We start from the raw sequence: 14,952 nt of genomic DNA, 5'->3' as shown, positions 1-14,952 counted from the left end.
TGATTTCTTATGTTTAGAGATGGAAGTATCTGCAAATGCACCTTGTGACTCATAGATTTAGTCTTGTGGTTGGTGTTTTCAAATTAATTGAAATGAATTAATTTATTTTTAATTTTTTTTTTTGGATCCTGGGGTAAAATTTCAGAAATTAAAGAAATGCCAACCTGTGAATACAAACTTCTGCTGAATAGGAAAGAAGTATCCAGGGTTTTCTTTTAATGTTTTGCTGACATATGATGTTTCTAACTCAGTGACAAATTAATTGACTAGATGTAAAAGAGATGGACAGTGCTCAGCAAGGAAGGACAAGATATGCATTATAAGACAGCTGGTTCTGCCTTTGTTGGATTATGGATACAATATACATTGGACACCTAATGAGTCTCTGCTGCATAAAATAGATTCTCCTTACAATAGAATTGCATGCTTTGTCTCTAAATGAGGTTATTATACACACCATTGCACAGTGTTTGAAGAGCTTGGTTGGCCATTGTAGAGGGCAGGGAGATAAAAAAATTGGAAAACAATTGCACTTAAGACCTTCAGTCTATCAATTGCCCCATATTTATCCAAGTTGCCATTACACTATTACAAAATACAAATATATGATACGTTCAGGGTTGAAATGTTAATATTGACTGGCCAGATTTTGATAAGGTGGATTTTTCTTCTGCAGTTGTTTTTACGTTGCAGTAAAATCTTACTTCCTCAGAAGTAAGAAAAGCTGGTAGTGGGAATAACACTATGATGTGGAATACTTAACTCTTTACTCAGACTGAATTCTCAATTTAGTATTTGCTGCTATGCAAACCTCAGTATGAGTCTCAGGAGGTTTGGATTTTTCCAGAGATAAACTGTGAACAATTTCATTTATAGGGAACTCTTCTTCAGTAATCTGCAGAGTTTAAGGACAATGCTTGTAAAAGTAAGGCATGATTTGAAGTGATTCCATTTTGGTGTCCCAACTTGTGATCATTGTAGTTCATAGTTTTCAGAAAATGATGAGGTCTAAAAGCTCTACATTCTTTATGTTCTTGAAGACTGAACACCTAAAGTTTTACATCTTCAAAATAGCAAACCACTTCTGAAAACCCTGGCTCAACCACTGAGAAAGTACAAATGTAGCAATTTTAGATGGTGTGATGGCAGCATTTCCCACATCAACAGACAAATTCTGTGGTAAGAGTTGTACAGAGACCTTATAAGAAAGACTGTTAAAAGGGGCTTTGCCAAATCCAGTGTAAATAATCGCCTATCCTGCCTTCTTGGCATTTCTGTCTTCCTCAGTTTAATGTTTTGTCTGCTAGTCTCCTTTTTATTTCCAGTTTTCATTGTACCAGAAAAGGATGTGATCTTACTAAATTATATTATTTAACAATCTTAGTTTTCCAGGGTAGATAGTAAAACTATTGTAATGTGCAAAACTACGAAGGTGGCTTTTTTCAGAGCTTTATTCCTCAGACTAAAAAGAAGTAGACTCTCAAAACACAGTTGAAAGCAGCATTGCAGTACAGAAAGATGTAAGTGGGTCCATGGTGTGGTTTCTTTTCAGGCATGGCAATATCCAACTCCCACAAGTATTACTGTTCCAACATAAAGGACGAGGAGACACATGACAAAAATTACTTGGTAATTGTGCTAGTCATAATTGTTGCTGTTTATAATTCCTTTCCCAGAGCCCCTGCAGTTAAACTGAAAGGTTATATATATATAAATATCTGTGTGTGTGTACATGTGCTTTGCAGGATTTTCTTTGGAAGAAGTAACTCTTTTGTACAGTCCTTTGCTGACATATCTATAGCCAGCTCACATCCTGTTGGGTGAAGCTGTGATCCTTAATGTAAGGCAATGTGACTCATAAGAGGAAAGATTACAATAAGCACAGTTTCTAGTGATTAATTTCCCAGCCCTGGATACTCTTCCAGTAAGTGCTGAGGTAGAGAGTTTGCTGGTGATGGTGTTTAAGAGCATTTCATTCATGGTTTGAAGTAGCTGGATGTTTATCTTAATGAGCTCTCCCATTGCTATCACAACAACTTTAAATACCTTATGGCTAGTGAGGAAAGCCTGACACACAGGCAGATTTGTTTCTCCAAATACCTTCCTGACTGAGTTGCAATTTTCAATGCGGTTGATTTCCTCTCAGGCTGTGCTGCTGCTGTAGTAGTTTAACCAGAGCTCCTCGTGTCGTCCGTTTGTTAGGAAAAGGAGAAGCTGTACGTGGAGCTGAGGCACGTGCTGGCCCGGCAGCCCGGGCCCGAGGCCGCGGAGCAGCTGCAGCAGTACCGGAACATCCTCCGCGAGAAGGGCAAGCAGATCAAGGTAAGGGGTGCCCGCTGTCCCCGGGGAGGGGCTGCAGGGACATCCTCAGTGAACTGATAACCCAGGAAAGCAGGGTTATCGCTGCATCTCCTCAAGGGTCAACACAGAGCAGCAAACAAACTTTTTTTTTGCACATTGTTCTACATTTTAAATTAAAATAGAGGAAAAATCTTGTTACAATATGAGTTAGCAGCACAATGCTGTAAATATGTATTTTGCATGGGCATTCTGGGATACTGTCAGCTTTTCATTCAGCTTATTCTCCTTCCCTTTATCTTAAACTGTTAATATCTTTAAGAAGCAAATCAAAGCCATTTTTTTTTCTTTTTAACAAACCAGTGAGAATATACTGAGAATCCAGTCTTAAGTTGCTGTTTTTTCTCTTGCCATGTGTACATGTATATTTAGATTTGCAGATTTTGTGGAGATGACAGGAGGAACCTGTTCTAACCCCTTGTCAGTTGGAGGGAGGAGTTCCTGCTTCCAAAAGGATCTTGTAGGACATTTAAAAAGCATAATATTAAAAAGCGATTCTTTGATAGAATTCAATGATATTCTATGAATAAACTGATCTTCTCCTATTCTTGCCTGCATGAGAGATCATCTCCCCAGGAGTTCATCTACTTCTGCAGTTCCTCTCTCTGTTGAAGTCATCATCTCCTGTTCACTGCATCATAATCACGTCTATACTAACCATGAGGAAAAAAATGCAGGAGCAGATGGGCCCTTAGGAAACAAAGAGGCTGTTATGCAAATCTTAGCTTTCCATGGAGAAGAAAAACAATGTAGAAAATGTAAAATAGAAGCCAGGGTTTAGCTAAACTGAACGTGATTTGAAGTTCTCCATACGGTCCTTATTTGTCCTTAATGCAGTCAATTGCTGCTTTGCATTTCAGACACAGCATGCTGTAGCATGATGGCATGCATGCATTTTGGGGTGCCAGGTCAAGCTATTACCCTTTTGAAAGAAAGAAGGTGCACTATGCATGTTCCTCCTTTTTCAAAATTTTACTGATTCACATATAAGCGGCTTTGTATTAATATTTGCAGCGCCTGGTACTGCTTTGCCTGTGTGGTTTGAATTACTCCACTTAGCAGTGCATCCCTGTGAATAAACCCCATTATTATAAAATAATTCCCTGATTTATTAGGACCTTAACTTTGGATTTTTGCCCAGCTTTATGTCCCAGAAATTAAGAGCTAATGTAGCTATTAATGCCATTCCCGTAAAGCTTGGAGCATATTTTACATGTTGTATTATGGTTAATGGCATAACCTTTATTTTGTAAGATGTTTTTAGGTGAATGGAGGTGAGATCAAATGAAACATCAAATGGGAAAAAGAATTGTGGTGGAAAATGATCATGTCTTACATCATGAAATATAAAAAGAGGAAGTGCTTTTAAAAGTACTTATGTGTAAGTGAAGCAATATCTCCTGTTTCTGCTGTTTGTGTTTTGTTTATTAGGTTTTGTCCTCAGAACTGACTATGTGTGAAACACAGAGCAAAGAATACAAACATGAAATTGAAAGACTTAACAATGAGCTTCTGGAAATGAAAAAGAAATATCTGTCTCAGAAACGCAAGGAGCAACAGAAGAAGTATGGGAAAACAACACTTTTGTCTGCACAACTTTCTGCATAAGCTAGAATTTTGTTTTAGACCCTTTGGATCAGAATGTGGCCAAATTTGACTGAGGTGATACAGTTTTGTTGCCTAATTTTCCTGAATGTTATCCTTCATGTTCCTTCAGTCTGGTCTGGATTTACCATGATCTATGGCCAGGACAAGAACATCCATCAGAGATGTTGCTGAACATGTTCTGCAGTCCAGTTAAATTATTCATACCAGTGAGATGATGCCCAGAGAACACAGATTAGTGTCTTGTCTCTGACATCAAAGCATAGAATTATAGAAGAGTTTGGGTTGGAAGGGACTTTTAAAGGCCATCTAGTCCAATCCCCCTGCAATGAGCAGGGACATCTCCGTCCAGATGAGGTGCTCAGAGCCGCAGCCTGACTTTGAATATTTCTGGGATGGGGCATCTACTGCCTCTCTGGGCAACTTGGGCCAGTCTTTCACCAGCCTCATAACAGAAAATTTCCTTCTTATATCTAGTCTAAATCTACCCTCCTTTAGTTAAAACTCCTTATCCCTTGTCCTGTTGCAGCAGGATTTCTGGGCTGTGAGTGCACATGGCTGGCTCATGTCCAGCCTCTCACCCACAGCATCCCCAAGTCCTTCTGGGCAGGGCTGCTCTCCATCTGCTCATGTCCCAGCCTGGATTGATGCAGGGCTTGCCCTGCCTCAGGTGCAGCATCCCACACTTGTTCTTGTGGAACCTCAACAGATTCCCATGAGCTCACTTCTTGAGCTTGCCCAGGTCCCTCTGGATGGCATTCCATCCCTCAGGTGAGTCACCTGCCCCATTCAGCTTGTCATCTGAAAACGTGCTGAGGGTGGGCTTTAACTTTAACAAGAGGTTTCTTAGATTTCTGCAGTCAGATGATGTGATCTGTTACCAAGTTTTTCTGTATGCACAGAAGGCCTTTTGTCTTTCCACTCATTTCCATCCTCAGCTGGTGCCTTCCTCACACACTAAAGCCAATGGTTCTGTACCATTGCTGAATAGAATTCAAAACTGCCTTTATTAATTCTTCCTTAATTTCAGACAACAAATGATTTGATGACTAAATTAGCAAAATAATCAGTGATAAACAGTGACTTTTGTCCATCTGTAAATTGCATAATGTTACCTTAATGTTTGGAATTAGCAGCAATCGTGCAGTGCTAATGGCCTTTCTGGAGCTTTAGGATCAATATGTGAGGCTACCATAGGGCCTGATAATCCATTTCCAGCAGCTAAATGTCTCCTTCACAGTAGATTTGGTGTTTGCATTTCAGACTCTGGCATCATGTCTCTTTCTGTTTATAAAATGAGGAGAAGCTCACCCACATTTTGTTGTTATATCTCACCTAAAATTAATTCCTCTCATAAAAACTCCTCTTGTTAAGGACATAATTGCTTTAAAATGAAAAATACTGTGTGAGTTGATGGTAGCTGAACGGGGCCGTGCTATACAGCGAAAGAAATTTCATATTGAAAGTCATTTAGTGCTGGATACACTGTCTATAGGGTCAGGATAAATACCTGCTATTGGGTCAGCTTTTCAGGTTGTTCTTTTGGGCAGTCATGCCTGTAGTCTGATGAGCATTGGTGTCTCTGTGACATCTGGGTTTTGGAAGCACATCCAGGTACTGTTAGTGGAGCTTCTGCAGGCTGCTATCATCTTGTGGTCCCCAGCAGAGCTTCGGAAGGCACCAGCACTGTGCTGCCAGCCCTGGCTTGTACCTCTCCTATCTTGTGACAGCTTGAGGGGTGGTGCTGGGCTTTTCTCTCCTCTGCCCCTCATTGCTTTGTACCCCAGTCAAGCCTCTTGGACTGCATCCTGCTGTGAAGAACCCAGAGGCATAACTGGGCATGCCAGTCCTGGGTAACTGCAACTTCTGCTGTCTCTAGGCTGTGCTTTTTGTTGGCAAGGGAAAAAACAACCTTGTTCAGCCCTCCTTCTCCAGCCTCCCAGGTGTGCAGGACACATTGCTGGCTTTCTGCAGCAGAGAGAACCTGTTGTGCAGTCAGGTTCTTCCCCAAGGAGTCCTCATCCCTGCCATCCAGCCATCCCACACCCCTGCTGCCTCAGGGGGGCTGAACAGAGGCTGTGCCTGCTGTGTGGATGCTGGCCAAAGAGCCAAGGCCATTTGATTCATACAATCTCAGATATCTCTAAATCCCAGCTGACAGAAAACCACTGACTTGATTCTCTGTCTTGCTGGCTAATATTAACATCATGTCTGAAATAAATGTAGCTGGTTTTGCTAATAAAAAGAGGATCCTGTCAGGACAATAGCATTAACAACATTATTGACTACCCTGGTATGAAAGAGAATTAATACTCTTGGATAACCTTACACAAAATTATCATCTAAAGCTTTTATTGATTTGCACAAGATAGCTTTGAGTTGTGGTTTAACATCGTGGTACTGAATAAATGCAGCTTTGCATGTGATGCTGAAGGAATATAGTAACAGTGGGAATTTAGCTTTGTTTTGTGTTAAAAATGAAAATTCAGTGTTTAAGATTTTGGTTGTGAATTTGAAATCCTCTTTTTCAGCTCTCTGATTCTGAATGTTGCTTTTCCCAGTTGTCTTAGCTGTTCTTGTTCTATCTCTTCCTATTTTTAACTTCAGCTCCTTGAACCCTTTCTGCATCACTATTTTCCTGGTTGCTTCTAGCACCCGGATTCCATTTTGATCTTGATAAGGATTTGTGAGAAAATATGAAGCTTAAATCCACACCAGAGACCTAATCCAGCAGTCCTATATATGTAAATAACTGCACTGAGGGATGTCAGTAGTAACTGGGAGCTTTTGCACGTGGCTGGTTGCACATTACTTCTGCATAATATATTATAGTATTCAGTTGCATAGAATTTTCCATACTGATGAGCACATCTGTTTGTTGTCTCCATGGGAGCACGAGGAAAAAAATGAGCATGGATTCTGGATCATTTTCTCTCCCCAGACTTGGAAACCAAATAGTGAGATGGGATAAGCCATCTAAATACAGAGTGTTAGTCCTGTCAGCTGGCATATCCATTAGAGCTACACTGATACAATTAAAACCAGTTATAAATGGTTTTCGTTGTAAAGTTCATCTGTGCCATCTTTTGGCTATTCTACTTCTATATGGGTCAGGTTTGGAAAAGGATGCATAACTAGAATCTGACACAGTTTCTCTGAACTTTTTCCTATCCTGACAATTATTTAGGGGCAAATAGAAAAGTAATAATTACAGAAGTGTTTTCTTTTCCCTTGGTGGGGACTGAGAAAAGATACTCATGTGAGAAGGCTAGATTTTGTACAAGTGTGGTTGCACTCACATTTGTTTTTCAGTCTCAGTGACTGTGAAATAAAGTAATGTACTGACCTTCTTTGGAAAGCCTTGAGACTTCTGCTCTTATGATAAACTAGAAGTCCATAAAGCTTCACTTGGTTAATCTTAAGTATCTCAGGACTTCTCTCTGAAGCATCCAGGTATGTTGCAGTGAGGTTGGAATTTTGCCATTTGTCTTTGTAGTGCTCTGCTTACCTCCCCAGCTTTGGGAGAGTGGAACCAGCTAACCCTTGTTCCCTCCTCTTGAGGCCATCAAAGTCAAGACCTCCTGGGTTCTCAGATGGAGCAGCTCCCTGGGGCTGTCAGTGCACCCACAGCACACTGGTGGCTTTCTGCAAATGTCACAGACAGGGCAATTATCGCTGGAACTTTGGTAAAATGTGAAGACAGATAGCACTATATATTCATTAAAATTCAACAAAGGAAAAAACCCTCCCCATTGTGCCTTTGATGAATGTGGCTGTTTGTTTGAAAACAGGCATATTCCAGCTAGAACAGGATGGTGATTAGAAATCTGAAGTCATGGAGCTCATGTACATACTTGCTCTAATGAGGTGCTCTCACCATTTTGGGGAATAGCACAAAGAAAGCTCATTTATTTCTAATTTTTAATAATTCCAAACTCCATCAGTGGTTTTGTAATTAGATCCAGACACTAGTCTTGGAGGTTTAGCCTAACAGGTTTTAATCAACACTTTTTAAATGATCTCTTGATACGTGGTTGCATCAAAGAAACTCTGGAGGACACTGATTTCCTGAATTTGTAAACATCTCTGCACTGCAGAATGAAATATGAATTTTCTGTTTCTTTGTTTCTATTTAAAGGGAGAAGGAGCAATCCGGCATTTATATGAGGACAAAATTACCACCCCTCAAGACTGATATACCTCACTTCAGGTTAGGGGTGAGGTTTCCTTCAAGCAAACCCATTCCCAAAATTGCAGTCTAGGAATGCACTCATCTAGTTGCATTCCTGCTCCCAGTTTCTTGTTTGAGAAATTGTAATTTTAAAAAAGATTCAAAATCTGCTGAAATCACTGTATCACCTTCAGGAAAAAATGGTATATTGCATGTAATCAAACACATTTTTACACTGGAATTACATTTTATATTGCATTTATATATTTTACATTTTATATTGGAATTAACATAGTTCTTTTTACAATCTGTGTACCAAATCTGCCCATTTGATACCAGCAGACGCTTGCATGGATGTAAATGGATAGTGGAGATATTTCTTCTTCAATATTGTGTCTCTATTTAGCACTGTAATGCCACAAAATGCCTTAATATGTAGTTATTTCTCTTTTATCTACCTCAGTTGTAAGCTCGCACTCCATTTATCTCCTGCTCAAAGCACCTGAAAGAAATGAGAATACAGAAAAGAAGAAAAATTAATAGGCTGATGTTTCAAGCCCTGCTGAGCAAATGCAAAATTAACAAGTCTTTACTTAGATGTACATATGTAGCAGTTCTCTGTGTAGGTAGTGTATAATAGGGTTTATGCAGTGTTAGCTACAGTTGTTAGGAAGATCAAGGAAGCTTGTGGCCACAATGTAGATTATTAAGAGCACGATTGTGTTTACTCTGGTAGATACAAAGTGACATAATTATGTCTGTTCAATCTGGGGGGACTGTGCACACTCACTGGGACGTGCTGTTCTCCCACACAAACCCTTCTGAGCGATTAAAACTTGGACTCAAAACATGGCAAACTTTATGCTTTAATTTCTAGACACTTGGGCATTTTTGTAACTTTCAGAAATTGTTTTTGTAATACAGCAGGAGCCCTCCAACCTTTTCAGCCAAAAGAGATTTAATTACCATTCATTAACAAGTGAAATAACAAAGTCACGGCATGAGGTGCTGAAGTATAGAAAACTTTCAAGCTGTAAAATAAAATGTTTTGAAACCAATTTGAACGTGGAAGTTTTTTTGCCTGCCTGGGGGATAAAAATACTTGTCCAAAGAGATATGCTGATAAATATTTCACATCCAGAAAAAAAAGCCCAAAAAAACCCTTTGCAAAGATTTTGTTCTTTTCTTTGGTGGAATACATAATTAAATATTAAAGCTACTGTGGGAAACTTTAATGGAAGTGTTTAATTCAAAAGAATCAAGTTAAATACAACAGGGATCTACTTTGCTTTTACACTGGGGACCAGAACACTTAGTCATCAGATCCATTGTATTTTTCTTTTGTCCCCAAAATAGCTATTATTGCTTTTCTCATTGTCAAGTGCATTATGCTAAACTTATCATTTTGGGGCAGGCCTGCTGTCAGAATAGTGTCTTTTGTGTATCTGGCATGTCCTTATAGATGGAATAATTGACAATAACTGACATGGGCACTTGAGTCTGATGGAATCCCAAGTAGGTTTTACTAAAGCTTTTAGAAGTTGGTATTTTCTAAGGTACCAAGTATCCTGCCTGAAGCTGGATTCTGCTGTGCTTACACTGGCAAGTAATTTGTATTGAAATAAATCATCAAAGACACATTTATTAATTCCCATGGACTAGAGGCACAGTTGGACTCCAAGAACCCTGTCACTTTGTAGAGAAGCCGCTGATGTATTACACTCCAAAATGTACAGTGTGCCCCCTAACTTATCCAGAGATAATCTGAGTCTGTGTACATCTCCCACAGAATCACAGAATCATTCAGGTTGGAAAAGACCTCCAAGATCATCCAGTCCCACCTTTGGCTGAACACCAGCATGTCAGTTAAACCAGGGAACTAAGTGTAATGTCCAGTGATTTCATGAGCGACTCTTGAGCAGATGGTGGCTCCACCACCTGCCTGGGCAGCCTGTTCCAATGCTTAACCACCCTTTCCATGAAGAAATTCTTCCTGGTGTCCAACCTGAGCCTCCCATGGCACAGCTTGAGGCCATGTCCTCTTGGCCTGTCACTTGTTACCTGGGAGAAGAGGCCAAGCTCCAGCTTCTGTCAGGTACAACTCCTTTAAGGTAGTTATAGAATGATAAAGTCACTCCTGAGTGTTCTTTTCTCCAGGCTGAGCCCCCTCAGCTCCTTCAGCAGCTCATTACAGGACTCTCTAGACCTTCCCCGTCTCCATTACCCTTCTCTGAACATACTCCAGACCCTCAATGTCTTTCTTGGGGTGAGGGACCCAGAAATGGACACAGCACTTGAGTGGCCTCGCCAGTGTGGTCTCATTTTTTCTCTGTTTGTTACCAGGCTTTAGAAGACAAATTGTCTCAGCGGTCAGGAGAAAGGAGAGGAAGCCACGCAGATGGAATTTTTTCCCTACTTTCATATATTTTTAGAAGTGCAGTAGTAAAATGGATACTTTTCTATCTTTAGTTGTACTTAATAATAGCTTGTACAGCACAAGTAAAAAGCTTTTCTGTAAATTATTCTTGACCTAAGTTTTTCCTGTCTTTAAAATGGTTGGGATGGTATTTGTCTAAAGACTTGAAAAGGTATATCCACTTACATTGAAAAGGTGGCTAGTCTTCTAGATAAAAAAAAAAATGTAGGGGACTGCAAAATAATGTGGTTTTCTTGTACAACATGTTCTTGCAGCCTAAAGAGCTGAGAATTGAATACAGTAAATTTCACCTGCAACGTAAAGAAGCTGTTACTTGTTCATCCACAATTTCAGGCATCAAGATGTGAATGTGTTGACTACTATCTTCAGTTTTATTGCATTATTTACTTACTACCACAGAAACTAAATTCACCAGTTAATTTGGAAAAGAAGAAAAAAAAATAAAGACAAGAAAATATAGTCATCAAATTATTGCCAGTAACTTTCAGCATAATCAGGAATAAAATAACTGCAGCCAGTTTAATTTATAGTGCTAGAGAGTGAAAACCATTTCTGAGTTCATATAATAGAACGGATTAAAGCACACCAAATCCCTTCCCCCCTGGTCTATAAAAGTCAGGGAGCTTGAAAAATTGCTCTGGATGTCTGTGAGCCCAGCTGATGCTGAGGTGCTTTTAGTGTTCAAGGATTTGGCTTGCACAGCAGGGAAAGGCAGAGCGCTAATGAGAATATCATTTGTTCACTTGCTTCTGCATTGTGAGCAGCAGCTCTGAAGTGCTTCTCTAAGTTTTGTTGCAGAAAAATGTTAATTGAATTCCAGTCTGTGCAAGATGTAGCGAGTATATCTTTAACTTCTTGTTCCTGTAAAGATATGTGAAAAGATGGAGGTGAAGGGCTATGATCCATGGCACTTAAGTTAGAGAAAATCTTTCTTCACTTTAATTGCTTTGGATTGGAGCTTGCACAATAAATCTATCCTGGAGCCTTTCTTAGTGAGCAAAGTATGTAATATTGTTCACTTTCAAAGCTCTTGCAGTATGTAGATATTGTGTTAAGTAATTTCACATCAAAATTAAGCTCTGTCTGATCTTGTTTGGCAGGTCTGTGTTCAGTGTGTTGCATGAGCAGGACACAAAAAAGACACTGTACACTGAACTACCGAGTTCAAATATGGGACCATGACCCTTCTGGGATTACCTGTCAGCTATGAAAGGCAGAGCGCAAGAATCCAGTCCTTAATTTACCCTTGCTTTGTGAATCTGGAGCAGCAGATTCACACACCCAGTAACATGTCCTGCTGCTGTAAATCTGGGAACCCTTTGAAAACCAGGGCACAGCTCAGACTCTGTTTTGCTGAGATCTACGAACCCAGGACAGGCTGGGGAGGCAGGAGAGGGGCTGAGAACTTGGCACGTGCAGACTTTTACCAGCATCACTGAGCAGATGCTTTGCTGTGAGGGGAGCAGCAGGTGCTGGTCCGTGGGGCACTGGTGGGGCTGGAGGGCCCTGCTCAGCTCTCCCTGGGCACATTGAACCAGCTCAAACCTGCAGCTGAGCTCCTTGGGCTGTCCTGTCCTTCAGGGAACCACTGGTGCCTGCTGTGCCCCAACAGGAACAGCTTCAGCGCTGACCAAGACCAGGCTGCCCACAGGATGAAGAGGGATGGATTGCACTGCCAGAAAAGGGATCTGTGGGTGTAGAAAGCTCAGGTGAAGAAGGTGAAAGGTTTTTCTCCCAAAGCTTTCAAACAAGGAGCTGCTCCAGAGGCATCCAGCAGCATGGCCCAGAGCACTGCCTGCAGGTGGGTTGTCACTTACTGTGTGAGTCCACAGTGCCAGGTCTCAGGTTGCTGCTTTGTACTTTGTTTAGTGTGACCCTGCTGTGTCCTAAACAAGTTGCAAGGTAGAGCAGAGATCCCCTTGCCTTATTCCCTGTTGCCCACGTGAGCTTGACAGAGGGCAGAGGTACCAGGGGAGTCAAAAAGCTGGGCAGCAAAAGCAGTGCCTGCCATCTCTGAAATGTTAATGCCTCTTCCTGAAAATTGGCCATCCCAACTATCTTTACCCAAATTAGTGTCTCTAAATCATGTGTATTTGTATTTAGGCACTTCAGCAATTGAGTACTATTTTCCTTGCTGGTGGTTTAGCTGTTGTGCCATCTCCTCTAGCAGAGTGTATTTTTAGTGTGTTTAATGCATTTCTAAAAGCAGACACTTGATTTTGATGCTCTTCCTCTTTTTCCCTACTTGGGTGCTTTGTAAGCAGCCCCACACAGATCAGTAACTTGTGCTGTTCAGTATACAGAAAGATGTCAGGATCACATCCCCTGGGCTTGTCTGAGAGCCCTGTTTCCTAAAGGGGAGCTGAATCTGTGTCTGTAGCATCTGTGGGTGTGAGGGAGCAGGGCAGGACCTGTAGGACACACTGCAATGGCTGAGGTCAAAGCAGCTGCCTGCCCCTCTAAGCCTGACCCTTCAGCTTCCTTTCTCCTGAAGTGGAGCAGCTGTGAAGGTTTACTGAAACTTTTAGTCCCTCTGCAGACCTCAGTAGGTTTAAAAACCTATAAACCTCATCATAGGTGTATAGAGTCTCAGATAAGCTGGCTTCTTTGTGGTGGTGGTGGTTTTGTTGTTATTTGTGGGTTGGATTTTTTTGTTGTTGTTTTGGAGTTTTTTTTGTGGTGAGATCTTCAGCTTACCCAAGACTCAGGAAGAAAAAAAAAAGTGCAAACATTGTTTTGAAGGATGTTATATTTGCAAAATGATCTTGACAGATCTAAGTTTCCTTCCATGGTGGCCAGGAGCCTCCCTTTCTGGTGGTGGGCACTTTAATATGCCCAGGTGTGAAGTGGATATAAAAACTACGATTTCAGCCAGTCTAAACTGATTTAAACTCCACAGTGCTTCACAGCAAGAGCCATTTCTCAGGGCTCTTTCTTGGCAGAAGAATAAGCAGTAATTTAAAGCCATTTTAATCTGAAATGAGAATCTCTACATGGGGTTTGAATACACTTCAAGTGAAGTATGTATTTGCAACTTTTGTTGATCCCTCTTAATTTTCCAAGTGTCCCTGTAGAAACAAAGCATGTTTGTGAAGTGGCAAAATGCAGTGATAGCTCAGACTTATTGAGAGCCATAGGATGATAAAAGCAAAAGTACTAAGGGAGTGGTATATTTGGCATCACCCTGGGAAGTTGCTGATTAACCATTCTTTCCTACAAAAAATATAGATACTGATCAACATGACCTCCTGTCTTCCCTCCCCATGAACAGCTTGAAATTCTATCCTAAGAACAGAGTGTTTCTGGAGGAAAGACGTGTATTTTGTTGAAAGAATAAATAAAAAAATATAGAATTCTGTGCCCAGCTTCTGCCAAAAGCAGTTTTCTAGGATTGCTTTGACATTCATGTGATCATGCCAGAAGCTATTCTGTGGCAGCTGAGCTGCAGAGACTGACCACAGGTACTGAGCTGTCCCCAGTTGCAGAGTAAAATGTGTTTGCTTAAACCATGTTGCTCACTTCAAATGAAAAGGTGCCCAAGCAGCAGTTTAAGTAAGATTGTTTTACTTTGCAGTCAGGGCAGGCTATGAGCAAATACCCAAAGGGTGGTAACTCACAAATTTGGTAAAATCCTCGGAAGGGTTTGGTTTTGCTCCGTAAAGACTGTGCCCCTCTGCAGCCCCCTTTCATGAAGGATGTTCAGAACCTCATGATGTTGTTGAATGACAGGGCAAACTCTGGGAGTTATCTGGGAAATAAATATTCTTGCTTCTGAGCCCCCAGTTGAGCTACCTCCTCCTGTGCAATTTCTGTGCTATTGTTCAGAGGTATTCCCTCTTGGCCAGTTAGGAAAACTCGTCACTGGAGTGTTATTTTAACTGAGTGTACACAAGTCTTCAGAAATTGCCAAGTCCCTTGCTGATTCAGGTGCTGTAGAGGAAAAAGACAAGCAGACCTGAAATGTCTTGGACCAGACTTTTTTAACAGCCCTGCATTGATTTATTTGCTCAGTGGTGAGCTATTTGCTAACTCCTGATGCTTCCAGCACTCCTGAATTTGCAGCAGCTTTGCTAGTCAGCTTCTCTTGCCAAAGTTACCTTCAAAATTCCTCAGAGAAACTCTGTTGTGGCTTGGTTTCAGAGTAGATTCTATTGTCCTTGTTGCAGAGAAGCTGTTTCAATTGGTATGCAGCACAGAAGGGGAGTGATGTGCATTAACTGGAAGAAGTGAGCAATTAAATGAACTTTGGTTACAGAACTCAACAGATTTCTGCCAGGGTACAGGAGTGAGGGTTTAGGGTATTCCATTTGCATCTAAACAGATCCAATTCCTACTTTGCTTTTAAAATGGTGTGGGCTTAGTGAATCCAAGTCTCCTTTTA

The 14,952-nt window shown here is 40.9% G+C and overlaps 1 protein-coding gene across 1 annotated transcript in view; it reads left to right on the top strand.

Moving 5' to 3' along the window:
• The window catches only part of CFAP58 (cilia and flagella associated protein 58), a 65,178-nt gene extending 56,953 nt beyond the window's left edge, over positions 1-8,225 (top strand). The window contains exons 18-20 of the mRNA XM_059477104.1: positions 2,203-2,322; positions 3,790-3,923; positions 8,102-8,225. Of these exons, the coding sequence (XP_059333087.1) occupies positions 2,203-2,322; positions 3,790-3,923; positions 8,102-8,225 (378 nt within the window). The remainder of the gene's footprint in view (positions 1-2,202; positions 2,323-3,789; positions 3,924-8,101) is intronic.
• Positions 8,226-14,952: the final 6,727 nt, after the last annotated feature.

Source organism: Ammospiza nelsoni, chromosome 8 (genome assembly GCF_027579445.1).
Source record: "Ammospiza nelsoni isolate bAmmNel1 chromosome 8, bAmmNel1.pri, whole genome shotgun sequence".
NCBI classification, from domain to species: Eukaryota; Metazoa; Chordata; class Aves; order Passeriformes; family Passerellidae; genus Ammospiza; species Ammospiza nelsoni.
This window is presented reverse-complemented; position numbering and strand designations above follow the sequence as displayed.